The sequence below is a fragment of the Ptiloglossa arizonensis genome, chromosome 14 (genome assembly GCF_051014685.1).
Source record: "Ptiloglossa arizonensis isolate GNS036 chromosome 14, iyPtiAriz1_principal, whole genome shotgun sequence".
NCBI lineage: Eukaryota > Metazoa > Arthropoda > Insecta > Hymenoptera > Colletidae > Ptiloglossa > Ptiloglossa arizonensis.
Window position 1 is genome coordinate 7,071,466 of NC_135061.1, and position 27,706 is coordinate 7,099,171.

The following is a 27,706-nucleotide window of genomic DNA, read 5'->3' on the forward strand; positions in this document are numbered from 1 at the left end:
GAATCGCTCGCCGCTGAATACCGGCGCTTCTGCTGCTCGCGCGATTCATTCCGCGGACCTCGTTGCTGTTATTCAAATAAACGACAGATTGGAGGGGCACCGCGGCGCCATGGCCTCTGCTTCGCTCGTTTTCCTCGCGTTTCGTCGTTCTAACGCGGTTACAAACCCTCCCGGAAACTCGTTCGTTCGAGGTTTCGAGGTTTCGAATCGGTGGCTGGTTTGCGAATCGGGTTCGAACGAAGGGTTCCGAAAAATGTCTTGGATCGCGCAAACGTGGAACGGGAATGGTCGAGGAGGGGTACCAATTTCAAAGGTTCGATCGCGAAACAACGAACGCCATAATTTGAATCGAACTCGAGGAGTCCAATTCGGGGAATCTCGACGGAAGTGTTCGGAAGAAGAGAACGTCGAGAGTCCATGGTCTTGGTTGTAGAGGGTTCGGGTTAATTGGAGCAGATGTAAAGCGTTGGATGCGTCGATGCTTTGACAGTGCTCGACAGAAATGAAAAATGGAGTTCAACCATTGGGTACTTGGGTAACTGAGAGATCCTTCCGTACAAAAGATTTAAAACAACGTGCAACCGATACTGCCTCGAATCGAGTATCTCTCGCGATCGATGCTTCTTTTCAACCGCTCCGGTACGTTATCAAGGGATGAACATCTTTTACCTTGCTTCTAAAAAATTTAAAACACTCGCGAACTTTAAAATTCCAAATATAATACTACGATTACCAATGGCGACGAAACGTTTATCCTATCGGCGATTCTTTTCAATCGTCCCCGCGAGTTACCAAGAGACGCGGTTTTGAACTATCTTTCGCGTCGTTTTCCGAAATTGAAAACACTCGACGTAACTGACTATAAATTTGAAATGGCGGCGAAATTAATAGCAGACTCGTCGGATAAATTTCTCGCAATAGCTCGATCGCGGATGAACTCGTTTCGAACGGTGTATCTTCCACCATCGGCGCTTCCTTCCAAGTGTCCTCTCGATTCTTTCGTCCGTCGATCGAAACCTGCAGACACACTCGCCACTGTACACCGCGCCGACATACGCTCCAATGGAGCTTCACTTTCGAAAATCAAACAGAGAGCGACCAGTCCGGCGCATCCTCGCAGCTGCACTGTTTGTACGAACGTGCAAACAATGGAACTACCCATTTCCTGTGCGAATATATCCTGACGATAGTCGACCGGTCGCGGACTTGCCGGCGGGCAAACACGCACGATGACGAGCGGACTTCTGCACGGAAGATCGATACTTGGATCTTCCGTGCTTCTTGCACCGCCGTAACTCCGCGTCCCGTAGGATCGATCTCCCGTAACGAGAAACGTCGAGTTCGCCGAAAACGATCGTTCGTAAGTTTCAGCGCGAAAGATCGCGGATAAAGGTCGTGGTTCGAATCGATCGATGTTCGCGAAGGAACAGGGACGTTCGGTTCGATCCGGGTTGTACTCGGATTGTTCGGTTGGGAAACCCCCGTCGAAAGGTCCATCGTCGTAGTTGGCGATCGCTCGATACCGAGTATCGTGTTCCGTATCGGCGTGTAAACAATCGGGGCTCGCAAACACGCGAACAATAATGACGCGCGGGTCGCGTCTCCTCGTTAACTTTCGGCCGGGTAGGCGGCTAATTAAACGCAACGAGCACTCGTTACGAGTCGTAGTCCCGCGAATTTCGGTCGGCGCGGGCAGCAGCGGCAAGTCGAAGGCGAAAAAAAGTCGGTCCTCCCGGTCCCGGTGAATCGCGCTCGATAGATCGATCGAAGCGGTTTCCTCCCACCGGTGGTCCGTCAGACGCACGCGAGCCACACCGCAAAAGGGTCGAGCCGAGGGTGGAAAGAGAGAACCGAAAGGGCGGTGAGGGAGAGGGAGAGGGAGAGGGAGAGGGAGAGGGAGAGGGTTAGGGGTTGGGGGTCCGGTGGGAGATAAAGCGATAAAGAGCAACGGAGGCGAGAGAGAAAGAGGGCCGGGAGCCAGCCCGTCGAGAACGAGGGACGAAAGAGAGGCGAGCCGGCGAGCCGGCGAGCCGGCGAGACAGAGAGGAGGACACCGACGCTGAACAGAGACGCCACCACGGGAAGGAGTGGGGTGCCAGAGGGGTGCCAGAGGGACCGGGAAAGGGGAAAGGGATGCTGCGTGTGTTGGCATGGACCAGTGCGTCAACGGCTGTTGCCTCACACGAACCGCCGAAATTATAGTTAGTGGCCCCCAACGGGTGTCCCGAGATACGGCTCCGACTACCAAAACACGCCTGGTCCGTGTCGACCGAGTCCAAAGTGATTCCTCGCGTCTCGGCTGGATTCCCCGTTCCTCGGAGGAAAACCTACGGTGCGCGTACCGGTACTGAACCCCCCGGTCCGGTGTTGCACAGTTTCACGAGACCCTCTGGACCGCGAGGACCAACACGGACCGGACCGTCTTCGCGATCGTTCGCGATCGTTCGCGATCGTTCCGTCATCGTCCGGCATCGAGGATTCGCCGTATCTTTCGCCGTTTCGTGGATCTCAGTGACAGCCACCCTCGCGACCGATCGGTGTGATATTTGTTCCGGTGGTGGTGACGACGATGCAAGTGTCATTGATAGTCCGTCGGTGAACACGTTCGGCCAGTGAGTGTGTCTTCGATGGGATTCTTTGCGCGCTGGTATTGGATGAAAACGTTAAACTCTCGCGAACGGAACGCCGGCACGGACGCGGCGATACCGCGGAGGAATCTCGCGCCGATTTTTGCAACACGGTTTCTCGATACACCGCCGGAGGAGGAGCTTCCGACTGACCGGCGATCGAGCCGTGGAAAACCGATACGTCGCACCGAGTATGTAACCGAAACCGCGAAGAGCGAGTAGATCGTTGAACGATACACGCTCGTCGACCGTTTCCTCGGCCGATAGCGTTCGTAACGAGACATTACCACCGGAAGTGCGAACACGCCACTGGCCCGGTAAGAGATTTGAATGCGAAGTTAAGCGGGGATCTTAGCCGTCGCTGGGTCGGTTCGAGGTTCTTTCGGTTGGTTCGCGAGAATCTTTCATCGAACGCGTACCCTGCGGATCGATCGAGAGACGTCCACGTATTCGTTAACGCGTCGTCCATCTTGACGAACGTTCTCGCGCGATAATTGTACCCGGTTACCGTCCCTTCGATCGAGCACGAATTACTAACGGCCGGTCGACGATCGAGTCCCTCTCGACGATTTCGATATCTCGGGAGGAACGGAGCGGAGCGAAGCGGAATCGTCGCGCGTGTCCAGAGTTGTTCGATCCCGAGGGGTTCGAGCGCTCCGTAGAGCAACGTGGTAACGTACCACGTGCAGTTTGACACGCGGTTGTACGTGCGTAGGGGCTGGGTATCCCGTGTGGCGTGTGGGGGTTGCCTGCCGGCGGGAGTTCTTTTTCCCCTATTTTTTCCGTCCCCACCACCGCGGCCGGTCCAACCCCTCCTGGAACCACCTGGATCCGGTGTGTCAGCCCCGGTGACGTGCGCAAAAATTACTGAATGAACGGTGACGTCACTAGCCGGCCGCGTGAAAAGTGTGCGAGCCGTTCCTGTCCGTGTCAACCCGTTCCGCCTCACCCTCCCCGTCCCCGTTTCTCCTCGTCCATCGTCTCTGAACAGCCCTCGCGCCACGTATCGCACGGCATTCCGGGGCTCTCGCGTTGCTCCGAGGCTCGCCAGACACGGTTAAAGGGTTCCGGTCGCGAGATAAAGCCTCCTGGAAGCCTTCGTTAAACGGATTACGGGCCGAAAGGGTTGGTCGCATCACCGACGGGACTCGGGGTGACGCCTACGCGCCTCGAGGACTCCTGGGACCGACCCTTTCCGTCCCTAGACGTCTCCGAATCAATTCTTCCGCGCGACTGAATATCACTCGCGCCCTTCGTCTTCGACGATCCACTCACCGGATCTGAATTTTCTCGCTTCCAGGTAGATTCGGGACACCTCGAACCTGGTACACTTGTCTCCGTTCGAGGAGCATCCAGCGAAAGAGGTCCCGCGTTCGTAGAGTACCGTAGCCCGTACCGAACTTACGCCCGAATACGACTCGAATCCATCGGGGAGAACGGAGAAGGGTAACTCCTAGCCGAAGAGTTCTCGATGTTCCCGGAAGATCCTCGCGAACGTTGCCCCGTGACCCGACGCGTCGTCGGGTCCTAGGAATACCGAAGCGAGCACGTCCCGAACGCGGAAGGACGATTGAACGCAACCTCGTGACCGACACCCTCGTCCAGCGTCGGCTGGCACCATGTCGGCCCGACCGGTTTGACCCAGGACACCGTCGAGCCGCTAACGATACTCCAGAGGTCGAAGTTCAGCCCGTGAACCGAATGGAAGGATGTATCATCCGGCGTTCTGACTGCCTATGGATATATTCGGCCGTTGCAACGGCGGCGGTGGCGGAAGCACGGTATCCGGAAGCGGCACTGGCTCGGTGAGGGGGTCCAGTAACGAGTCCAGCTGTGGAACGGCAAACTCTGCTAGCGATAGCGGTGGATCCAGCGGTAGGATGCAGTTGACAGGAGCCTCGGCTCCTGGCACTGCCGCCTCGCCGGAGTCGGGCGTCTCACCCCTGACCGACGCTTACACGAAGATGACCAACGACATCCTGGCGGAGAGGACACTCGGCGACTTCGTCAGCGAGCATCCTGGAGAACTGGTCCGAACAGGTGCGACTTCCTTCGTTCCTCTACTAAACGCCCCCAACGGTAGGACAGATCCAGGTGTCCGATCGCTTCCCGTCGCTAATTCTAACACTGTGCAATCGTTTCGACATCTACACTATAACCGGAAATTGTTTCTCCGACGACTCCTTAGTTACAGGCTTGTAATCGTTCAATCGTAAACTCACTCCACGTGCATTTAATTATTTCGAGGCTCTCGGTACACCGTTCCAAACGTCCTCCAGATTTCTTCTACTCTGTTCCGAACGCTCGTAGTTCGCACTCGGTCGTACCATTCGCGCCTACGGTGCTAAGAAGTAATTGGAACGCGTGTCAAAGCGGGTAATAGCTGATAATGCAGATCTAACGGTTAGAGCGTATTCTACGTATCGTGGGAGTCGAGAGTCTCGTCGCAAAATTTGTAGGCTCGCTTCACGGCTCCGAGTTCGCTAAAATGCTCTATTGAACACGGACTCCGAAATCCTTTGTTTTCCAGAACGTTACTTTTAATTTAAAGTCAAAGTATAGGACCTAACTTTTAGAAATTCTCTACCATTTGTCTTACATCCCGAAGCATCGTGTACAATTCGTGCTACAAATTAAAGTGGCGGTGTCTCGAAAACAAATGGTCTGTCCATATTTAGTACCCAAGAAACGGTACCTATTTCTTCGCTCGAGCTGTGGACTACGTCGGATTCGCGTCATTTTAAAAAGACCGCTCGAGTTTGGTCCTGCTCGATTCTGTTACAGGATCGCCCCACCTGGTCTGCAGTGTTCTACCAGCCCACTGGAGATCCAACAAGACCCTTCCGGTGGCTTTCAGGGTCGTTGCCCTTGGCGAAGTCGGTGATGGCACTTTGGTGACTGTTCGTGCTGGTAACGACGAGAACTGTTGTGCCGAGCTGAGGAACTCGACCGCCCTCATGAAGAATCAAGTGGCCAAGTTCAACGATCTTAGGTTCGTCGGGAGAAGCGGCAGAGGTGAGTGTCCAGGTGCTTAGAATTCCATTTTCTTTTCCTATTCGAAGACACGTTGAAGACGGTTAAAGTCGTGTCTGGAGCATCGTTGAGTCGATCCAGTCCCTGGTTTAAAAATTAAAACTGTCCAACGAGGATCGAGAGATCGGAAACGTCGCTATCGAGTTCTCGGGGAACTTGACTCTAAAATTTGACTCGACGCGATTCTCCAGTCCTCTTTGGAGAAAGGCTCGCAATCTTTCCCCGTTACTTCCGGTAAATTGGCTTCCTCGAACGACCCAACAACAGTTACCGAAATTTAGTCAAACAGTTCCAAGAAACTCGTGGAAACGATCTCGCCTCGCGTTTCCTCCCGTTTCTTCCTTCATTCACGAAACTACGAAGTTGTTGATCCCAGGTTGACAGACCGCGATGCGGAAGAAAACCCCCCGTAGGGCCAAGACCGTGAGCGGGAAACGCCGTCAAAGAATTCGGCCTCGTAGTAAGGGTAGGTCGCGGACGTCTCGAGACACCCTCGTTTTTCCTTCGTTCCTTGAGGAAAAGTCTACGGTTCCTGGTGACGGGGGTTGAAATTGGACGTTTCGTAGGGGTTGGTTGGCGGCGTTGATTGGTGTGCGAGCGGATTCGAGGAGACGACGACGACGTCTTGGAGTGGGTAATGGGTTTTATTTGTCCGCACCACCGCCGAGCAACCTCCTCTTTACTTTCCTTCTTAAGAGTCTTGCCCCGGGAACAACCACGCTGCAGAAAAGGACAAGGCGGCTCCCGAAGAAGACGGCGCCCCTGAAAACAGGGACGGCCGATATTAATTGAGGTTTCAGTTAGCTTTTAATTAACGTTATTAGGATCGCTATTTTGTCTAGCTTCCTCTTTTCGATTGACGACTGCCACTCGATCGGAAGATCGTAACCCAATTCAACGGAATTGCGCCGATACTCGATCAACTTCTTTTTATCGCTGAGCGACACCGACGTAATACCACGTCTTTTCATATTCGCGGACGATTAACGGCAAAACATCTTCACGATTACAGCGACTAATTTCCAACAATTATTTAATTTCAAGTTAATTAAAACTAAGCGAGTACGCTTTATAAAATTGAAATCGCAACAAAGTATTTCTTCAAACGAGGGTCGCATTTAACACATTCGTAGCGACTGACGTAATCGCATAATGCTTTCTCGTGAACTGTAGCTGTTCCAGATCGTTTCGAAGTCATCTTCCTCGTCTCTAAATATCGAACGAGTTGTTCTCTGCATTTTGTAATCCGTTACACATCTTTTACGTTCTTTTTAACAAATTCTATCGGTGTGTAAAATCTGCATCTATAATTTACAAACGCTCTGCTGATATCAATTTCAGAGATTTTATTTCCAATTAATTCGCGTTAAATAGCAGACGTTGAAGGCGTACGTGCGAGGTTAGGGTTGCACGACGGAAATAGGGCGTTCGGAAATCACGGAATGCTTGAATTTTCTATCCCGACGGAAGGGTGAATTTTCTCAGGGGGGTGGGGGGGTTCACGGCGCGTCAGTCATTCGTCTGGGATTAGCTCTCAATTGTTTTCGTCGAGCGCGGAATTAACATAAGCTAGGATGAAGAATGTAAGAGAAGTGTCTCTCATCAGGATTCCTAGGACTCGGCCCCTTGAATATTCTCTGGGAACCGATGCGCGTCGAACTCTAGCGAATCCTTAATGATCCTCTCGTTTGTCGAACGCGGAACCATTCCTGTGTGTGCATGTGACAGGAGGACTCGATTCCGCTCGGTTGAAAGGAAGGGCGTGAATCGTCCTTGGCCTCTGATTAAGAATATTATTATTAAGGTGGAAACACTTTGGTAACGATACGTAACGCGTGGCAAGTAGAAAACTGCATCGTTGCAACGATATGAAATGCAACTTGTGCATTTCGTACTCTTGTACGTGTACGTAGATATTAAGAGAAATATTTTCTTCTCCAATCTTTTTCTTCGTAAACGAATATACATAAATATGTTTAACGTTAGCCAACGTTTGAGATAATTTGCGAAATGTATTATACGAAAGAAAAAAGATCAGTCTTGAAACGAATCGAGAGTCGTACTGGGTCAGACGTTTTAGTCAGACTTGAGGTCTACGGCTGACAACCACGATTAATCGATACACATAGCATCGTATTTTTTTTTTAACCCACGATTGACTTTTCTTCTTCACCCGAAAAGTAAGAATGACGTTGCGTGTTAATTTTTTTAAATTAATTATTCAAAAGAAATAATCCATTAAAAAATCCATGCTACGACAAACATTGGTAGCGTACTTACGTGTACAAAAGTTGTGTCGCGGGGTTAAATGAAAAACTGGCAATCTTCTGGTTACCCTGGACGAAGCTCCGAGCTTGAAAAGTTGTAAAATTTCGAAACAATAGCACGAAACGATCAATGCGCTGTTCATGCTGTTTATAACCGCGAAAACAAATACAGTAATCCCTGCCACTGTTTATGTTTATCTAGTGCTTCATGATCTCAGTTCGAGATATAAATCGATACATAACCTGCTTTTGAGTGAATCAACAGTCCCGATTTTATCACTCGAAAGTGGGAATTACTACATCAACTCGTACATAAATCCAAACGTGTTCATCCTGCTAACCTTCTGCATTATTCACGAGGATTGGGTATTCATATTTCACTTATCTCGAGTTACACTTAATTTTATCTAGATTCTACCACGATGCAATAAAGTCGTCAAATGAAATGAAGAAAATATGAATTCGTCACGATGATACGTACGTGCCCGTAAATTTCTTTTATACTCGTCACTTTAAAAGAATATATTCGTTCGAAAAAGTTCCTTGTTCTTAATGTTTACATTTTATAATTTGTTGTCGTAAAAAGAAACGCTAACGTCTCGTATTATTACGACATCGCTGTTAACTCGATCTTACTTAATTTTGAATAGTTTTAGACAATTGCAACCCCCTTACCTTGGATCATCGAAAGTCCGAATTATGATTCCACACGTATACACACCCTCTGTAAACATCTATTCCGTCTGTACAGACATCCACGATCCAGTGATTGTAAAATTATTTATAGCGACGTTGACTACGATAAAAACGCAAAGCGGACGCTTTTCAGCGCACGAAGCAAGCGGAAATTGTTTCACCAGGCTATGCACGATCCCGTCGCCAGATGAGATAGTATATTTGCAAGAGTAAAGTTGAAGGATACCCGTCTACTCCTCCTGGCTGAAACTGTAAGCGCTCAAATGATCTATCTCGTTATAGGGCTTAGGGTTGAAGGGGTGGAAACGATCCTGTACCTTCGGGGTAGACTTCGCGGTGATGGAGCTGGCATTACAGCCGAACGTGCAGGAACGGGGCCATAGCTTATCATCGATATTAGAAAGCTCTCGACTAACGTGCTCGGTTTTCCTCGAACCGAGAACACTTTTAAGTGGTCCCCAACGAAAACGTTGTATCGTCGGTTTCGGTTCAGCTTTCTTAGTCGAAGACAACTTGAGAGTAATTTTGCCATTTTGTTAAAAGAAATTTCTGTTTCGGGTCACTGTTACTTCAACGATCAAGTTCTCTTCGAAACCATCTTCTTGCGCTGTATCTGAAATCTAAAACATGAGTTTATATTACATTTGTTTTTCATCACAACTGTCAGAATGTATTCCTAAATTATAGACTTATTTTAAAACTCTGTACATTGACTAGCGACCCTCCGTTGCTACTGTTAATCATGGTTTTAGCGTGTTTATTGTTTGGCAATCACTACATCTATCCAACCAATTTTGTCGAAAGTCACTCAGACGTTGTGGACAAAGGGAGGGGGATATCCAGGAGGGTGAAACAGGAGCCGTTGATTTTCGAGGACCAGAAAAGGTGGTCGTTGTCGCTGGCGGCAGTTCATCCTGACCATAATCAATTCGTTATCAGAGTACAATAGCGCATTTGCGATTCGTTTGGGGAAAATTGAAATTAATTAATTGGCTGGACAGCGGCCCCGACAGCCTACCGTGCACGTTGGGCCTGTGTGCATACACGTGTCGGTCCACATTTTCCCAGAGAATCGTATGCTAACGAGCATTATCAGGAAATCGATCTCAATGCACTTCCGTTGCTGTCTCTCTTTTCCAATCGCACCCGGTGCCAATTCAATTTGTCCCCTTAATGTTCTTCGTACTCTTTTCGCCTCCGCGATGATCATTTTCTTCCGATGGTGCTATCACGGATTCTAAAATTCTACCAATGATTTCATTTTATAGATGCACATTGTAGCGGTTCGCGTTCGTAGTAAGTAAATTTTCCCGTCAGAAGTTCGTTAGTTCGAATCGGATAAACGAGTGTCGGTACTGTATTATTTATCTGAAATTTTGTTCTCTTCTGCCTTATAATAATGCGTTATTTTTGAGACCGTAGTCCAATTACATTTGTGTAATTTCACAGCGTGTATATTATCTACCATTAATTAGAGAAATTCATTTTGAACATTCGGTTCCTTTATCGAAGCTTTCTCTATGCTTTCACCGTACACACATTTTAAAATTGTGGTTCAATTAAATTTCTGCAATATTTCGACATATGCAACGACTGCAATTAATCGAAATCTCGGTTTAAAGCTGCAAAGTTCATTTATAGAGACTGCATTCGACGAATAAACGTTAATACTACATGTTTCCTTCGTCGCGATGTTCTTCGAATCGTCCTTTCGTTTCTTTAAAATGTTTATGTATTTACAGTATTACGCTGTGTATTTCTGTCATAAATAGGAATAACAAATTTATGTATGTTTTTCAGTGTCTGCATTAAACCCATTCATTCGGAATATTAACAATCAGTGTCGCTTGTTTCACCCTTTTGAACTTTCTCCTCTTTCGTTCCAAAATGGTCGAATAACCGTTGATCGAAGTAATTATTTAGAAAATAATATCGGGCATAATTGTCTAGTAACAGTTCAATCGCGAATATTTAATACTCGTAGAAGAAAGATTTATTACTCGGTGTATAAAAAATATATTTGTTACATTTTGCTCTTCGATGTGTTTTTACTTGTTACTGTTCCTACATAATTTATTCGTAGATACGTTTGTTCATTTTCATCGTAAAAATTACGAGACACCGACCGATAAACGGCGTCGAACATCAAGAAATAGAGAGACTTACTCCAGAAATCGTTCTTCAAGAAAATCGAAGAAAGCTTTCGTTGGGGTGGGGCTATAGGGGGTTGAAATAGTCGGACGACTTTTAATGGTTCCACGGCGACTGGCACCGAGGGTGATACCTACGTGTACCTACCTAACTGTGCAACCACGAACCCCTGCAATAGGTGAAAAGGTTTGCCAGGCCGTGGAGGAGGATGCCGTGACTTGCAACAAACTGACGGGATCCCCTGCTGGAAAACGAGAAGCTCGCGTGGTGAACCACCGTGTGGCCACGCTCGACACTCGCCATTATTCCCCACCGATAGTTTCTCTCTTTCTCCCTCTCTTTCTTTCTTTCTTTCTTTCATCTTTTCGCGTCAGTTTCGCGGCCGTCGAAGGGCGAGACCTTAAGGGAACGGAACCTCCAAAGCGATAATTCGGTACGGTATTCGAAATCGATATCGTTACAGAGGATTAAACGTCAGACAGCTGCAGAGTAATCTAGCGAATTTGTCACAAAAATGAAATACCATTTTAATACCGACGAACCTGAATTACGATTAAAATAGTTTGCCATCGGAACAAATATTAAGACCGAACACTTTTAGTCTCCTCGAACGATACATTTTGTTTTCAACGTTGTCAGAAATTAACAAGATTTCCTTTTGTCAATTATTTATGAGTTACCATAAAAATTGACACAAGGAACTAACGCAATACGATGGCTGAAATTTCTCAATAACATTCACAAGGAACATTCATAAATTGTCCCTCCGAGCCTCTAATTTTTACGAAGTTTCCTAGATTTATAGAACAACCAAAAACAAAGTTATGGTAACTGAAACTTAGAAAGAAGAGAAACTACCCTCGAAAATAGCAGGAAACAACGCGTTGTACAAATTTCCTCCACTTGCACAGTTTCGCTAACATCTTGGAGGATCCTTCGTGGATATTTTTTGTTTGTATTATTTATTCTATTCAAAAGAAGAAATCTGTTGTCTTTATATTAAAATAGTGGAGGTTCTAACGTCGGACAATGGATGGCTAAAATCGGTTCGCTAATTCATTTGTATTTTTTGTAATACGTTTAATGCTCTCTTTGTCCTGAAACAAGTGTGGATCGTAATGAAAATTGTACAATTATTTCTAAAAGCGTCGCGGTTCTTTTCTCTCTATTTCCTTCCCAAAAACAATAGCTTTCCAAAGAGGCAATCGATTGGACTCGACAATACAAATCATCGGAACGTGTCGAACACGATACCAGGCCATTTTTAGTGTTCCCTGATGCAACAGAAAGGGCGAGAAAGAGAGAGCAGCGCGATCAGCGTTTCACCCGGGGTGAGAAACGATGGGGGCGAGAAAAAGAGTGAAAGAGGGTGCACGTGGAATTGCGGTGAACCTCTGCGTGTGCAACCACCGTGTTCTGCGTGGCGACGCTTTTTTATTCTACGCAACATTGTCCGCAATTTAACGAGCTTTTCATCGAAACATCCCTTCCTTGACTCCAGATCTTGGATTTAATGTACAGTCGAAATTGATCGATCGAGTATCGTTCCGATCGTTGCTGGAAGAAATTGGATCGCTTCGAAACGCTACTGGAAAAGTAAATGTAGAAAATTTTAATCGATTTACAAATTTTATCAACTCTTAACATTGGACGTGTTCGAGTTTAGGTTTTCCTTTTAGTTTTAAATAACGATCGATACACAAATAGAAATAAATGGATAAGTTACGATTCTACATGTTTCTACAATACACACGTATTTCTGTATTAAAAATTTTCTTTCAGAATTCTAAGACGCTTTTACATCTTTCGGACTGTCCACACAGTGAACCCCCGGCTCCATTCCAGTAAACCTTACCATTAATTTGAAGCTGAGAATTGCGCGATGTTCTTACGATCGACGTTTCGGTTAATCGACGTTCCACTGTGATAAATCCACGATCGGTGTTCCGAAGTGGGACTCGCGTACACCAAGTGGCCGGTTTCGAGTATAAAATGCAAGGGGCGGTTGTTTTCCGGCGTGACGCGCGTTTAACAGGGTTTTTAACATAACTGGACGCAGCCGTCCACTCGGCTCGGTCGCGTCGGCTGGCCACCGTCACCGTCGACGACGCCCTCGATACATTACCGACGGTTAATTCGGTTACCACCGAGTTTCAGCCGGCTAACCACGTTTGCGAACTTCCGGCGCCGTTTCAATCCCCGCGGCCGCGAATTCGACGACGATCCTCGGCGAGAAAAATGGGCGACGGAAGTTTACGTGCTCCTTCCCGTTGTTTCAGGGAAAAGCTTCACGTTGACCATCACCGTGTCCACGACGCCCCCGCAAGTCGCCACGTATACCAAGGCCATCAAAGTGACCGTAGACGGGCCGCGAGAACCGCGATCCAAGACCAGTGAGTATCACTGTAAGCATTACTGTTATTATCTATTATTTATATTGTACTTTGCATAGATAGTTAAGATCGCAAGTTGGATAAATTTGAATAGGGAAAATCGGGAACGATGGGACGAGTATTGGGGAGGAGGGTAGTTCGAACCTGTTTGTAACGATGACAACTCGAAGAGTGTAAATTTCTGGATGAAAAAATAAATTTACTTGTACGATTGAATACTTTGTAAGGTACTCGAAGCGGTATCCTCTTTCATCGACACAAATGTACGTACAGCCTCACTTATCGAATCGTTCGAGTACCGTAAGTACGCGTTAGTTTCTCTGGAATATTGTCTCGAAGCGTTATCTTCTTTTCCATAGAAACGTATACAGACCGTTAATTATTGAATTGTTCGGGTATCGTAAGTACTGGATCAGTCCCGTCGCGGCGCGGGTGCGAACGCGTAACTCCTTGGCGAACGGCGTGCAGCAGGAGGCATTCAAAGCCGCAAGTTTGAAATGGCCCGGAGCGTGCGGTTCCCGCCGGTCGGCCGTTACACCTAGCCGGCTAAGTTTCGCGCAATTGCCATTATTTATAACCGCGGCCGGCCGCCATAACATTGATAAAGGGCTGCGGCGCTCAGCCGCGGAGATATTGTGCTGCTCGGGCGACGCCTACGAAGTTTCCTGGTTGCGTCTCGAGCTGGCCGCCGGATTCTCCGCAGCTACGCCGCCGTCGGGACATACAATTACCGAGACCCCGGTTATTTGGTGGGTCGCGGGTCACGTTGCCGGCGTACGGACGCCTCGACGACTCGGGTACGTAAACTGCCACCTACAAGACGTCCCGCGAGAATCGAAATTTTACCAGTCGTACTTTGCCATTTTTGCACCTCGAGCGACAAAATTTACAGCGATTCGATAGTCGTAGTATGACACTCGAGAAACGATCTACAGTGGGTGCTCAAATTATTACGAACACCTTGAAAGTGTTGCCTGTTCGAAATTTGAAAGAGAATGGAATCGTCGGTGCAGTTAATTCGTAGCAAGATCTTACGACTTTGACGTCTTTGTGCGTAAAATTTTTAACGTTGTCTGTCTCGTTGAGTACCAGTTTCGAGACATTGACACAAGTTTGAAAAGTTGGCAACTATTTTTCTCGAAATATCCTAGAGATATTGCAGTTGCTTCGATGCGTAGATCCAAGCTGAACATTCGAACGCACCGAGAGTCTCGAACTAGGACGTCCTGCGGTGTTCTAAAATAGGCGGCGTGTTACATGTTCTATGAAAACAAACGGTTTCTCTGAAATAAAGGGAACCGGCGACAAGCCCAAAGGGAAGCGGTGCGAGATGAAAGGGTTGCGAGTTGTGGGTGGTCGATCGACGCTTCTTTAAACCGGCCGCTTCCTCGTCTTTGACACGATCCCTAATTTTATTACGCTTACATCCTCTGAAACCATCACGCTATCCTAACACACAATTAACCTTCCCTGTCGTTTCAAATTCTTGTCGTTCGGATTCGTTTACCCTTTCGACGCACACGTTTCACGGAATCGCTCGGAACGCAGTCGACTAGATTTCGAATGTATTGTTCAAAATGTTGCTCCCGCGTATCCATAAAGATAAACGTAAAAGCTAGCGAGGGGTAATTTTTTATCTTCCGTGGGGTATAATTCTCTTCGGGCAAGGAAACCGTTGCTCGCGATGGATTTTTATATTTCAGCGATAGTTTTATCGGAGATAAAAAATCTCTTTGCAAAAATTTCCTAAAATCCTATACTCGATACCCACGGAACCTTTACGAAGTTTCAAGGAATCTCGAATCATCGATTCTAGAAGAGAACCTTTATCTAGGAATATAGAAATCCGTAAGTTCAAATATTTTGCAAGAAGGTATGTCGGATGAATGCAAAGAGAGACTACTTTGTATGCAAAATATAGGGTTTCCTTGTAAGAAATGGAACAGTGTTTAATTGTAAAGGTAACTGTACGCAGCATCGCACTGCAACTTTAATGAAATTTGGTAGACAAACGTACCAAGAATATTTTACTTTTGTTTGTACTCGTTTGCCGATTTCATTCTTCCTTGAAGTGAAACGCTGATCTAGTCGTGTAGTAGCCTAGTTAAGCTGCAGTGATCTATAGTTGAACGTGTAGTCTGTATTATCTACAGTACAATGGTAACTTGTCCAACCAATAGTGGTATATGTATAATAGTCCACGTAACCAGTTAGTAGTAGGCCACATAATTTATAATTAACTCTAGAAGCGTACGTAATCCTTTGCAGCTTATGTAATCTAGTAACTAACTATAGTAGCCTAGGTAACCTATTATAACTTATATAACCTATAGATAATTATAGTAGCTCGATGTTGCTTATGTAACCTCTAGTTAACAGTAGTAGTCTGTAGTATTTCGTTAACGTGTAACACTTGTTAGTTTGTACAGTCAACAGTTGTGTACAGTTAATTGTACCAGTTCGTGTAACCTATGGCAGCCTACAAATTTCACAGTGACCCACGAAGTGTAATTCAACCGACCAGTCCATGAAATATCTCAAACAGAGAGAATGCAAAAGAAAATATAACCGCCGAAAATATACCGGCCTCTAACAGCTGTTCTTTTCTATCGAATGAATCGAACGTGTTTGGTTGATATACCGCGAACCCTTCTCCATTGAGCGATAAATCAATCCTATGAGCATTCTAGCCCCCGTGCGAGCCTAGAAAACGACGCCCGATGCCGGAACGAAGGGCACCTCGTCCGAACTCCAGCGCCGCCCGAGGGTCGTAATTAATTAAACAAGCAATTCATTACACATTCTACCCTCGTCCCGCAGTCGAAGGTGGCCGCAGAAAGGATGCAGGCTAAGGAAATTGATCGAGAGAGGTTCTCGAGGATATCTGGCCCCGGGCGGAAGTTCGAAACCCCGAGATCCGGAGTCGAACACCTTCGACGAGCAACAGAACGAGGTCCGCTTTGTCGGAGAAAAGGTCGAAAACGGTCTAGGCATGCACCGTAGAGGGAGGAGGGTCGATTCGGCCCGAGGAGGGGGCAACGGAACGAAATGAGGAGCTGTCGTTGGCAGCTGGTAACTCTCGAGAAATTCCCTGGCAGTCACCCTGCACGCGTAAAGGGGGTGTCCAATGAAATCGATAAGAGAGGTAACGACTCCCGAGAAAGTCCGAGTCACTTACCCCCGTCGCCACCGAAAAATACGTCTGTGCGGTCGCTTTCGAACTAGGCAGTCGGATGCGATCGTTCACGCAGCTGGAATTGATCGAACCTTTTGCGACAATAGGACGACCATCGCTTCGGTCACGATCCACGATCACGAATTTTTTACAACTCTCTACCGAAATCCCTACCGTACATCTTTCAAACATTTTTCATCGCGATCAAACTGGGAGACTGAGTAGTCTCTAGATTACACCGACCTCTGAAGGTCAAACATTCTCAAACGACAACAAACGCATCGTTCGTAGATCTCGATCGTCGTACACTTGAAAACTTCCCTCAAAGATTCATTCTACGTTCCCAAACAAACCTCCCGTTGACGGACCACTACGTCAGCGTTAAAAAATTCAACGCTCGCTTCTCAAGTCCCGATAAGCCTCCATTTTTCGAGTAACCGGATCGTAAAATCCACCTACAGCGATTCGATTCAAATTCACCGCACCCTCTGAAGTCTCATCCTGCATTCCCAAACCCCAACTTCGGAAACTCGTTCTGCATTCAACCCCGATGAAATTCGTTCGGAGTTCTGTATGATCGCATCTAAAAATTCGTTTCGAAGCAGTCACCTGGTGATCCAGAAGCATCCGATCGAAGCCCCGCTCGAAACAGGGCGAAGAACGTACCCTCTGCTGACGGAGTTGCGCGATAAATTCCCCACTAGGTACCTGTAATAATCTCTTGAATCTAACCGGCAGCAGATCCAGCGCAGCCAGCAGCGAACCAAGCTTCACCCGATCGAACCGGGGCGAAGTGACGTTCGACGTAAGGAAGTCGTTCGCAAATTTCTTCGGGGTCGGCGCGAAGCGTACGAATCGCCGGTCGTTTAAACGGGATCTCGTTAGCCTCGGGTGCCGGTCTGTATTCCGGCGTCGCGCCCCCATTGTGTCCCCAGGATCGAGCAGCAGCCGTACCCTATTCAGCAAACCGGCGGGAATTTCGGGTTGCCGAGTTAGAATTAGGGCTTCGATTGGATTATCAGGACGGCGGGGGTCTGGCTGCTAGCCGGGCTCCTCTCTCCGTCTCTCTGGCTCTCGGTCCCTCCTGGCTTTGGTCTCCAGTGCCTTCCGTGGCAGTGTTGGTTCGTAGATTTCGACGGTTCAGGAAGAGGGTAGGAGGGTAGCTACGACCGCCTACGTACGGGGGGACAGAGACCGGCCTAGCCTAACCTGACCGGCCGTTGGGGTGGCCGGCAGCCTCGTCAGATAGGACCGTCGCCTGTTGGGACGTCTTTAATTGGGTTGGCGACACCGTACCCGGGAAATAAAATGAATCGGTGCCTCTGCGTGTCTCTTCCGCGCTACTCCTCTCGCGTCCGGCATTTAGTTTCGTCCGTACGAGCCTGCTGCCTCGTTCGCGCTGTCCCTGGCCCGAACCTTGCCCGAGGAAATAAAACCAGACTCGTCGGGAGGACCGTGCTGTCCTTTTCGGAGATCAGCGACGATGATCTTGAGAGAATATCGGGATTGACGTCTCGCGTGCGATCGAATCGCGATCTGGGCAGAGTTAGGCTAGAATGGAAGTAGGGAGAGAGAGGTTGACGCGTGTTGGTCGAAGTTTGGAAAACTGAGAAGGGTGACGTTTACGGATGACGTCTTCCTGGTGAACGCGACAGAGTGAATAGAACGTACACTCGACGAGTATCGAAGACCACGATGTGCGATCGACGAGGCTATCGGAGGGCTCCTGTGGAGTTCTTGGGTGTAATCGAACCATGACCTTGACGAAGCTTTGGCAGTCTCCAGTCAGAGGGCGAATTGGTAAACAATGACTCGATCTAGAATGAAAATATCTTCGTTGTACAGTCACGTCTGCGAAACCACGCAACGTAAACAATTTTTATTACACACTGAAAGCGTGGATAATAGATCAGGCGATAGATGTAGGTGAATAATGGATTTTCTATTACCCGAAGTGTATCGTGTCCTCATTCGTATGGATAATAGAAACTCCTACTCCGTTGTAGTACTTAAGAAAAACAACTCTTGTCAGAAAATTAAAGTTTTCAGGTGAAAGACATTTGCTATAAAACAGTGATCGTTCCATTAAAGGGACTACCTAGTTTGAAACCCTGAAAATTGGGTAATTGGGTAACATTTGAGATATTTTTGAAAAATTATTGGACATATCGATTTCAAAATTTTTATCATTTTTCAACCATTTGAAAACAACCATTGTTACCGTATCTTTTCCTATCTTCAAATTAAATAGACCCTTTATAAAAGAACAAAACGAACCACCGAATTCACCTGTTCTCGAAATTACCTCGGCGTTGCGAATGCAGGTATTACGACGAACAATCGGGGACTATTGTTAACACGGCTTTCGAATTTTATGGCAAGGGTTGATTTTGTCACGAAGCCATCAATTTCTGAACGTTGCAAAGTGTCACGAGGGCGATTGATGCTAGTACCGGAAGTCCAGTGGACAGGCGCACGGTTGATCGCAGTGTTGTCTCTTTTAGGGCAGCAGCAGCAGTTCCATGCGTTCGCGTTTGCCTCCCAGAGGGGTGGACCGTTTTTCGCCTCGCCGCTGGTGGACCCGTTGCAACCCTTACCGAATCCCCTTCAGCCATTGCCGAATCCACTGCAGCCGCGGGATCCGTTGTCGTCTTTCAGGCACGCAATGCCAGGCAACTGTCAAAGTAAGTATTACGATTAGAAGTTATACTAGAATTAAAAGTAGCGTAAGATTATAAGTTCAAGCTGAACGTGAACATATTCGAGATACTTAAGATGGAGTCGTAGCTTTGAGAAAGACGCGGTACAGGCCTTCCAATTTTATACAATACCAACCATAGAAATTTACGTTATTTACCTGAAATTCGTTTAGTTATTTACCCCTAAATTATCTGAAATACGTTCAGTTTTTAATTCGCATTAGAAACGAGGAAGATTCACTGCCCCGGTCGAAACGAGATCGATCAATTTTATCATCGTTATTCCAGAAACAAGCATCGTATTATATTCACCTTTCATTTTTATTCGTGGGAAGCTCTCACCTCTCCGGGTGAAGGATGAAATTTACCCAAGATTCTCGTTTCCGGAAATCCGCAATACGATAGCCCTGGCCGTTTCCAAAATTAAATTCATTCCTGATACCGTAAGAAGCGCTTCCCTGGAAGCTCGGGAATATTTCCAAGCACAGACATTGCTGGCCTTCGTTGGATACAGGCAGAGCTTTCGGATAGGCTTGCAAGCCAGTTTCTCGACTCCAGAGGCGGAAACCGCAAGCCTGTTCAAAGCTAGATTAAATATTATATTAAAGGGGTTGCCACGGGAGCGGCAGCGAGCCTGTCGGGGGTGGTTCGTCGTTTCGGGGTGGTAACCTCCTGGTTCTCTGTACGTTTACAACCGGATTCGCGGATTTGCACGTGAAACATCGCCCTCTTGCAGTTTTGCCTCTTCAAGAAAACTTGTAGCATTTTAAGAACTCGGCACGAAGTCTTTGACAATCGTGAACCATTATGTTCGTCCGAACAGAGTAGATTTACTTTAACCCACTGACACTTTTACTTGCGTTAATATACCACCGTTCACACGGGGGTAGTCCCAGAAGTACCTGACCCAACCAAGAGAACGCAACGAATCTGGGAAAAAATATCTTCAGTTCTCTGCATAGTCTCCTTTTAGATCGATACACTGTTCCCAACGATTAACAAGAATTATATATAATGAAAATTAATTTTTTCGAGACTTCTTTGTCGTATCTTTGATACAGCCAATGTATAATAAATATACTAGATTACACAGGTTTTCCTTGATACATTTTTAAATTTACCCCTTTCATCGGGATGTCTACATAGTTCATCTTTAAGGTTTGCGAAACATCGATTCGGCCACGACCATTTACGTTTCTAAGGCTTGGAAAAGTGTAACAAATTCGTTACTGTTGAAGTTCGCGAGGGGTTAATGAAACCTCGCGACGATTAGGAACTACCGTGGTCCGTGGTTCGCGTATAAATTCTCGCGGAAGAAATCCCCATATGGAGAATATTCGAGGGCCGATTTAATGAGTCGCCTTCTGATCTGTACGCGATAACGAGGAAAATTCCCCGATAAAGTAGCAAGCATGCCGGGTATTTCCTTTATTAACGTTTTTCGCCGCATCGGACATCGATAATTCGCGTTCGTATCTCTCGAACCACGCGACCAGCCGAGTCTCGAACATCTTGCTATAATTTTTGCGATATCGGTCAACAATGTTCCTTTCCTCGTCGAACTTATTTTCGCGTTACTTCCTTTATTTACCTTCGACCGCTGTGCTCGAGCATACTCGAGGAGCGGTACCCATTACTCAAAATTATTCTAAACTCGTTTCTAAAATTCTACAACGGTTTTTAATCCTTAGTTTCACCGATAAATACATACATTTGTAAGTACAGTTACTACGAAACAAATTACAAAATTCAGTAAAAAAAAAAAACAAATACTCTTCTACCGAAACCACCTTTCGTCTATTCGATCAATTAATTGGATCTTTCTTCGTTCGGACGAACTGCCACTGGATTTGAAATTAAATCGAAAATGGGATCAGTGTCGAGCGAAAGCTCCTTGTACGACGGTCGTTCAGGAGGCCAGGGTGAAGCCAGGGTGAAATTTGAACGGATGACACGAAAGCATGCTGGCTTGCAGTATTTAGGGTTAGGCTCTCCTCGTGACGACGTAACGGTGGCGCCGGTCGAGAGGCGAGCTCGGTTATTTGAGTTGGCCAGAGCTACGCGGGGATGACCAACCCTTTGATCTCGAGCGCGGCTGCCCTCCGTTTTCTGTCCGGCTGCACCCCACCTCGCGAACCGACCTTTCTGCCTTCAGCCCTGCAACTCATTGGAAAATCTATCGGGGGGATGCGCTGCCTATACGCCGCAAAAATAAATCCAGCCCCGAGGGCGCGCGAAAGAAACGGCCCGTCGATGTACACGCTCGCAAAGTGATTTAGATCGACGAATAACGCGACCTCTCGATTCTTCTCGTCCTCGTTCGCGACCACGACAATCGTCTTTGTGCCTCGTCGCTCTTTCGACCGCTTTGCGAATCGGCCTAACCTTTTTTTACGGTTTTGCGTTCCGGGAAGTATCGAAGTCCGACCTCAACGTGCATTTTCCTTGGAGCTTTCTTTACTTTCAAATATATTTGTAGTTTGTATTATTTTACCAGAGCGAACACCGTTGCTTTATCTATTTATTTTTTTCCCTACGATTCAAAAATATTTTACTCAACAGGAAAACAAATTTTTTCTTCCCAATGTATTAAATATATTATAAATACGCAAACCTAATCTAAAAATGTCAAAATATATATGACGTACAGTTAATGACCAAAAAAAATTATTTTTCTCTGGATTTTCAACGGATCCATTCTGTAGAAGTTAATTCTCTAGGGAATCGATTTTTTCCAGAATTAAATTTTTTTTCGAAATCGTTAACCCTAGTGCGTTTCTCGAGTTTTCATCGATCCATCCTCGTAATGTATTCTTCTGTAATTGAACCTATCGCGATAAACACGAATCCTCCCATAATGTAATAAAATTTTCCGCTCGAAGACTCTGAGCGTATACACGAGCGGTTGGTACGTTTTAAGCTGAAAAAAAGCGGTGTTAAAAGTGTACCGGGAATTGCAATATTCTGATACACGAGCACACGAACTCTTCAGACATGTCCCAGTTCGGTCTGACTGCGAGCAATTCATGGGGATACGGAAGCACGGCCGGTTACGCTGGTTATCTTCCCGGTCCTTTGTCGTCGTGCGCTGCACAGGCATCGTTTCCACCCCCGCCACCTCCACCACCGCCACCGCCACCACCGTCATCGTCGTTGACGTCTTTTGCGGGCACCGCGTCCATGAACACGCCGACGGCGCCGGATTCGACAGCGGGCTCCACCGTCACTTCCGGTACCGGCGCGGGATCCACGGCACAGCAGGATGCGTTCTCAGCGGTGTCTTCCCGTAAGTCTCATCACTTTCGTCGTTCTCTCCTGTAATTGGTTGCTCGACAAACACGCGAATCGCCGCCTATGGAGTCTAAGAGACGCGTTTCAACCTTTTGCTCCCTGTAAACGTCATTTCGCTGGAAATGATTCCGTTAGAAATTATTTCGTTTGAGACTTTTTATCGCGAGTCTTATAAATATTAAGCGTTAATATCCTCGAGCTTTCCGAGCTACGAAGAAGGAAAGTATCAGAAGGAGGAAGTTTTGCTCACGGAAAAATACGGTTTAAAATCACCGGATCAAATTTTAATCGTCAAGTTTCATAATAAATTCTATAAACTTTAAACGTTAATATCCTCGAGCGTCCCGACCTATGAAGAAGGAATATTGTAATTAATTTTTTAAATACACGCACATTAGAAGTTGAAGAAAATTGTAATAGAGTACAAATTTTTCAAATTGAGTCTATAGTGTAGATACTACGAAATATACAACTTAACGATTATATTTATAAAATTCTGAAATTGAATGATAGAAAAATGTCGAAAAATATTCGTCTCTGTTAATTTTATTCAGGCCACGATTTTCAAATATAATAAATTGTTTCATTAGGGTAATAGTCTGGACTTATCTTTACGTGTCCAGAAGATTTTAGAACAATTTTCTTCGAGTTTAACACGATATTTTCATAATTCGTATCATTGGGGCCAGAACCTGCACTAAAAATTAAAACGTAAATGTTTTTCGCTTACGAATAATCCGACTGTACATATAAATTAAAATTCATATGTCATTCGTAAATGAAGTACGCGCGGTAGTCAATGTGTCAATCGAGATCCCGCAGTATTAACATCATCACTGGACTGCGGATGTTTATGCAAGTATAATATATGCAAATATGCAAAACGTATGCAGAATACATGCAGTATATATGCACTTATATGTAGAATGTATACAAATGTATAAAAAATGTGGACTTATACAACGTAAAGTATAAGCACGATGCCATAAGTTGTTGCAAATTGCAACTTTTATTTAACATATTTTATCTTCTTTTAATTCGTCGAAATTTTTTCAGTTTCTTTTTCATTTTCGTTAATCTATAGTATTCTGTATTTTGTTATCACGACTACATATAATTTTTAACATACGACTAATTATATTTTATACATTGTTATGTATTTATATACATTCCTCGACGTTTATATATAATTTTTTAACACAAAGGAGGATTGAAAATTACGATCGAGAACATTTTATTAAATATGCCTGTCAGCATAGATATTTGAGGCACATCTTTGAAAGACGATACCACTTTTTATCCAAGCACCATTTTTGTAACTTTATCCCATGAAAGTATACACTGTCGTCCATATGCCACCGGAAACTTGTAACCGAAACTTTTTTCTTACCTTGTTATTTTATTGTTTTAATGTAAGGTTTACTATAACGCAAATATAAAATCCAAATAAATATGCGATAAATAAGATTGATCGCGTGAGAAAGTTTCCAAGATGAACGCGTCTAAAATCAAAGAAAGATTTATTGGAAATATTACGGAAAAATATAATTAAACGCAATTAAGAATGAATAAAGACGATTTATACATAACGTATTTATACTAGAAGAAACATCGTGATACAATTAAAAACAGAGATCTTTGGATATATAATATAAAACAGTGAAAAAATTTCAGAAACGGGTTAACAGATTAAACGATAGACGATTGCTATAATAGCGATATATAAAACGAACAATATTTGTTTGTATTACTTTACATTGAAAATACAGAAACACTATGTCTTTAGTATGAATAATATACAGGGTGGTGACGAAAATCTGGGACCTTAAATATTTTAATACTCGAAAGTTCGGAATAACGATACTTGATTACTCAAACGTTGGAAGCATATTCCAAGCACGATATTCCCTACAAAATATTCGAACAAAAAAGACCAGTCAACAATTTCAGCCCTACACCCAAGCTCAAAAGGTAACCGCGGTTAATCTGCATTCACCCGAGCGTCCGATGACCCACGAACGCCGCAAACTCGCATAAACGTCCACGGTCCAGTCGTCGCGAAACATCGTCAAACGTAATCCCGTAGCTGAAGCAACGCCCCATGTCCCCAAAAAAGACTCGAGAGCTAAAGACAAAAGCCGCTTTCTTTCTTCCGACAACAGTGGTGCCGGACTCGACGACGACGAGCCCAACGGACCCGCTGGACCCACTGAGCAGCCTGATGTCCGGCACGCCGAACCAGAGGTACCAGGACTACGTCTCGCCCAGGTCCCTGTCCACGGACTCCAGTACAACCGAGAGTCCGGTTCACGAGGAACAAGCCTTTGGACAGAACTACGGCAACTACTTCCCGACGCCCGGGGTGTTTCCCAGCATCCTCTACTCTCAGCTATACGGGAACCAGTTCCAGAACTCGGAGAGCCCCGAGCAGAGAGCGGTCGCGGACAGCTGCAGCGTCAGACAGGAAGAGGTCAGACCGGACAACAACGTCTGGAGGCCTTACTGATACCAAGAGTCTGGTACCTCGAACCAGCCTCTCCTGTAGGGTGTCTCGTAGCGAGAGATAGAGAGAAAGCGAGAGAGAGAGAGAGAGAGAGAGAGAGAGAGAGAGAGAGAGAGAGAGATCGAGTGAGAGAAAAATAGAGAGAGAGAAAGAGAGACACCGTCGATCGGCAAACTGTGATTGGTGCGACGTGTTGGCTCGCCACCGAGCGAAACTAGCTACTAGTGGGCATTAAAAACGAAAAGAATACAGAGACACGCTCCGGGTGCGCGTTCGTTCGCGAATACGATCGCGAGAACGCGTCGGTTCGGTCCCGACGGAGCCATTTCGTTGGTTGTGTCTCAACGAATCCTTAGAGCGGGCTGATTTCTAGTTAAGGCGTGAGAACGGGTACTGTGTGCAATGCCGGTGTGAGTGGGGACGCGTGGCCACGGTGATGGTGACGATGATGATGATGTATATAACACTGTACATAGATAGAGCATTGTCGTTTCATCGAGTCGTTCATCACTGTCGAAGGACTACGCGAAGCGCGACGAATCGGGCCCGGATGTTTCCAAGATGGCTGGCCATACTTCGGGACGATATTTCGGTTACTATGGATCACGGATATTCGACGAGACACGGTGATTTTACACGATCGGTGAACGGTAGAATCGGTCGATACTGTTCTCGGGATTATTCGGTAGAGGATCTTCGAATTTTTAGGGATCTCACGGATTGGAACAACTTTGAAATCCTTCTCGATCGGCCCTCGTCGAGAGAAACGGTGTACGGTAATTCCCGGTTTCAAGTAGGTGATTTTAATTACGATTGCGGCGGTACGAGCACAATCGAACCAGTATCGAAGCTTTCCGGATCCTCTTCGATGTACGATTACCGTGGTAAGTCCCAAGATTGAGTAACTTTGATTACAAACACGAGAAATTGAAGGAAAGTACCGCTCGGACGTTGTATATATTACTTTAATTGCTCCTATTTGTAAAGAAAGCGATACGAGCTTCGTATTTACGCTCAAATGTTAATAAACCATACGTGGACATTGAACGGGATTCGGTAATAAAATGAAATTATGCTTGTATCGCTGTTAGATTGATTTTCTATTGCAGCGAGCATTACGCGGCGTTGCTCGAAAGCGGGGTAGGTATCGGTTTTCGTCCCGGACCGGTCGTTTGCATCGCGCGTACTCAAACGGCGGTGAAAATTATCACTCGAAAGCGGGAATTATTGCTCAACGAATACTACGAGGTCTTCGAACGACGATCGAGACGTTTGAAAATTTAAAATTCCAATAGATTTGGAATGTCTCAAGAAGAAAAGAAGAAAAAGTTAATCGAGATAGATTAATCTCTCTCGCTCTCGATGTGTCCCGAGGCTGGGTCTCGGCTCGAGATACAAACGGCCATCCGTTTTCAAGTAAACGGGGGCAGTTTCGGTTTTGTCGCTTGAAAGCGGGACTTGCTGTATTTCGTATGTAATTATATACCGAGAACTGTAACCTACCGATTCTAACGTCCATCGTCGTAGTTTATAGATTCGTTTTACAACTTTTATTACCACAGGTACAGTACGCTCGCGAGAAAATTGCATCCGAAGCTGCGTTCCATTCGTTCCAAAATCCACCTTCTCAGACGCGTACGGTACAGATACACACTTTCCTCGACCAAGAAGACGACCACCGATCCAGCAGAACCAGCCGAAAAAAGCCGAATCTCTAGATGCAATCTTCTCGCGCGCGTACTGTACACCGTCGCTTTCCTCGAAATCAAAGTCTCGTATACAAAATTGTCGCTGGTTGCCTGGTACAAAATTGCCACTTTTTCGGTTGGAAAATTAATTACTGGAAACACCCTGTAATTTCTCGCGTCCAATAGCAGCTCAGCAGCTTCCAAAGTTTGGCCGGCCGTGCAACGAACGCCCGGCGCGCCGTTCTACCTTTCGATTATGTTTTCATAGTATAACGCGATCGATTCGACTGCGGGCTCGTGCAATATCGCGGCGCGGTTCGCATCGCGGTTCTCGTCGAACATGGAAGTTTCTCCAGCGGCGAACGATGGGAATCGACGATCGAATCGGCTCGCGACCATAAGAGACGGAAAATGGAATCGAATCCCGCAAAAGCTTCTCGCGATTCAACGAAGAAAATACTCCGCCGCCGCGGCAGTGCGCAGCGCCGGAATGCTTTTCACATCGAAATTCCCGAAACGAAACCAAAATCGCGTTCGACCCGTCGGCGACATCGATTTATTCGTTTCTTTTTTCTCCCCCGCGCGCCGACGACGAACATTTCCCCCCCAAGAACGATTTCCGATATACATATCTACCGACCTATTGTTATCGTAGTTTTTGACCGAGTCGAAATAAAAAGTGTATTTCAAAATATGATCGACAACGTGTACCTTTCTGCCGATCCACCCTTACCCGACTCTGTTTCGTCTCGTGTTGAATTTCGATCGTTTTCAATCGTTTTTCTCATCGATTCATTTTTATATCGGTTTTTCTCCTATTATTGCCCTTGCGATCGAAGGGTTCGGTGCGAGTAATGACTCTCGCCATATTTTAACGAAAATTAAACAAATGCGGTGATTTTATTGCTTTTTTCAGTGACGATAGGAAATTAATTCAAAATGTGGATAAAATAGTGCTACTTGCATTGAGAAAACTGGTGATCCAGATTAACGCACCGAACCCTTCACTTTTTGCCACTTGCTAGAATTTTTAATTTTAAGTCGACTCTTGCTGAATTTTTAATTTGGTTTGCTTCTATGTGTTTCAGATTACTTCTTTAAATTTTTTTGAGTTAGTTCTGGTCGTCCTTTGATTTGGAATATATTAAAATTCTGCGAATTTTCGGTGAGTTTCTTTTTTACT

At 46.0% G+C, this 27,706-nt stretch overlaps 2 protein-coding genes across 6 annotated transcripts in view; both read left to right on the forward strand.

Annotated features, from left to right (window-relative positions):
- LOC143154207 (uncharacterized) overlaps nucleotides 1-4,101 on the forward strand; it is a 115,113-nt gene extending 111,012 nt beyond the window's left edge. The window contains exons 1-2 of one of the 2 annotated variants that reach the window (XR_012994024.1): nucleotides 2,212-2,944; nucleotides 3,928-4,021. Coding sequence is in view for 1 of the 2 variants with exons in the window: in XM_076326123.1 (XP_076182238.1) it covers nucleotides 3,928-4,077 (150 nt within the window). In the remaining variant the exon portion in view is untranslated. Of the gene's footprint in view, nucleotides 1-2,211; nucleotides 2,945-3,927 lie in introns of those variants that run through there. The other variant, XM_076326123.1, reaches the window with a different exon arrangement.
- Nucleotides 4,102-4,360: 259 nt separating this feature from the next.
- On the forward strand, nucleotides 4,361-24,974 carry LOC143154206 (uncharacterized). 4 transcript variants are annotated; one of them, XM_076326118.1, is made up of 6 exons: nucleotides 4,361-4,667; nucleotides 5,412-5,642; nucleotides 13,054-13,179; nucleotides 18,832-19,026; nucleotides 22,034-22,327; nucleotides 24,495-24,974. In XM_076326118.1, the coding sequence occupies exons 1-6, from the start codon at nucleotides 4,364-4,366 to the stop codon at nucleotides 24,836-24,838; spliced, it is 1,494 nt and encodes a 497-aa protein (XP_076182233.1). In that variant the 5' UTR covers nucleotides 4,361-4,363; the 3' UTR covers nucleotides 24,839-24,974. The 4 variants fall into 4 exon arrangements, with proteins under 4 accessions (XP_076182233.1, XP_076182235.1, XP_076182234.1 ...); XM_076326120.1 differs by having other exon boundaries at nucleotides 18,847-19,026; XM_076326119.1 differs by having other exon boundaries at nucleotides 13,054-13,167.
- The last annotated feature ends 2,732 nt before the right edge of the window (nucleotides 24,975-27,706 follow it).

Bases quoted from the DNA above. Each gene is read 5' to 3' on its own strand.
- LOC143154206 (XM_076326118.1), top strand. From the start codon at position 4,364: ATGGATATATTCGGCCGTTGCAACGGCGGCGGTGGCGGAAGCACGGTA. The intron at 4,668-5,411 runs GTGCGACTTCCT...ATTCTGTTACAG, and splicing joins TGGAGAACTGGTCCGAACAG to GATCGCCCCACCTGGTCTGC. The intron at 19,027-22,033 runs GTAAGTATTACG...CGAACTCTTCAG, and splicing joins AATGCCAGGCAACTGTCAAA to ACATGTCCCAGTTCGGTCTG.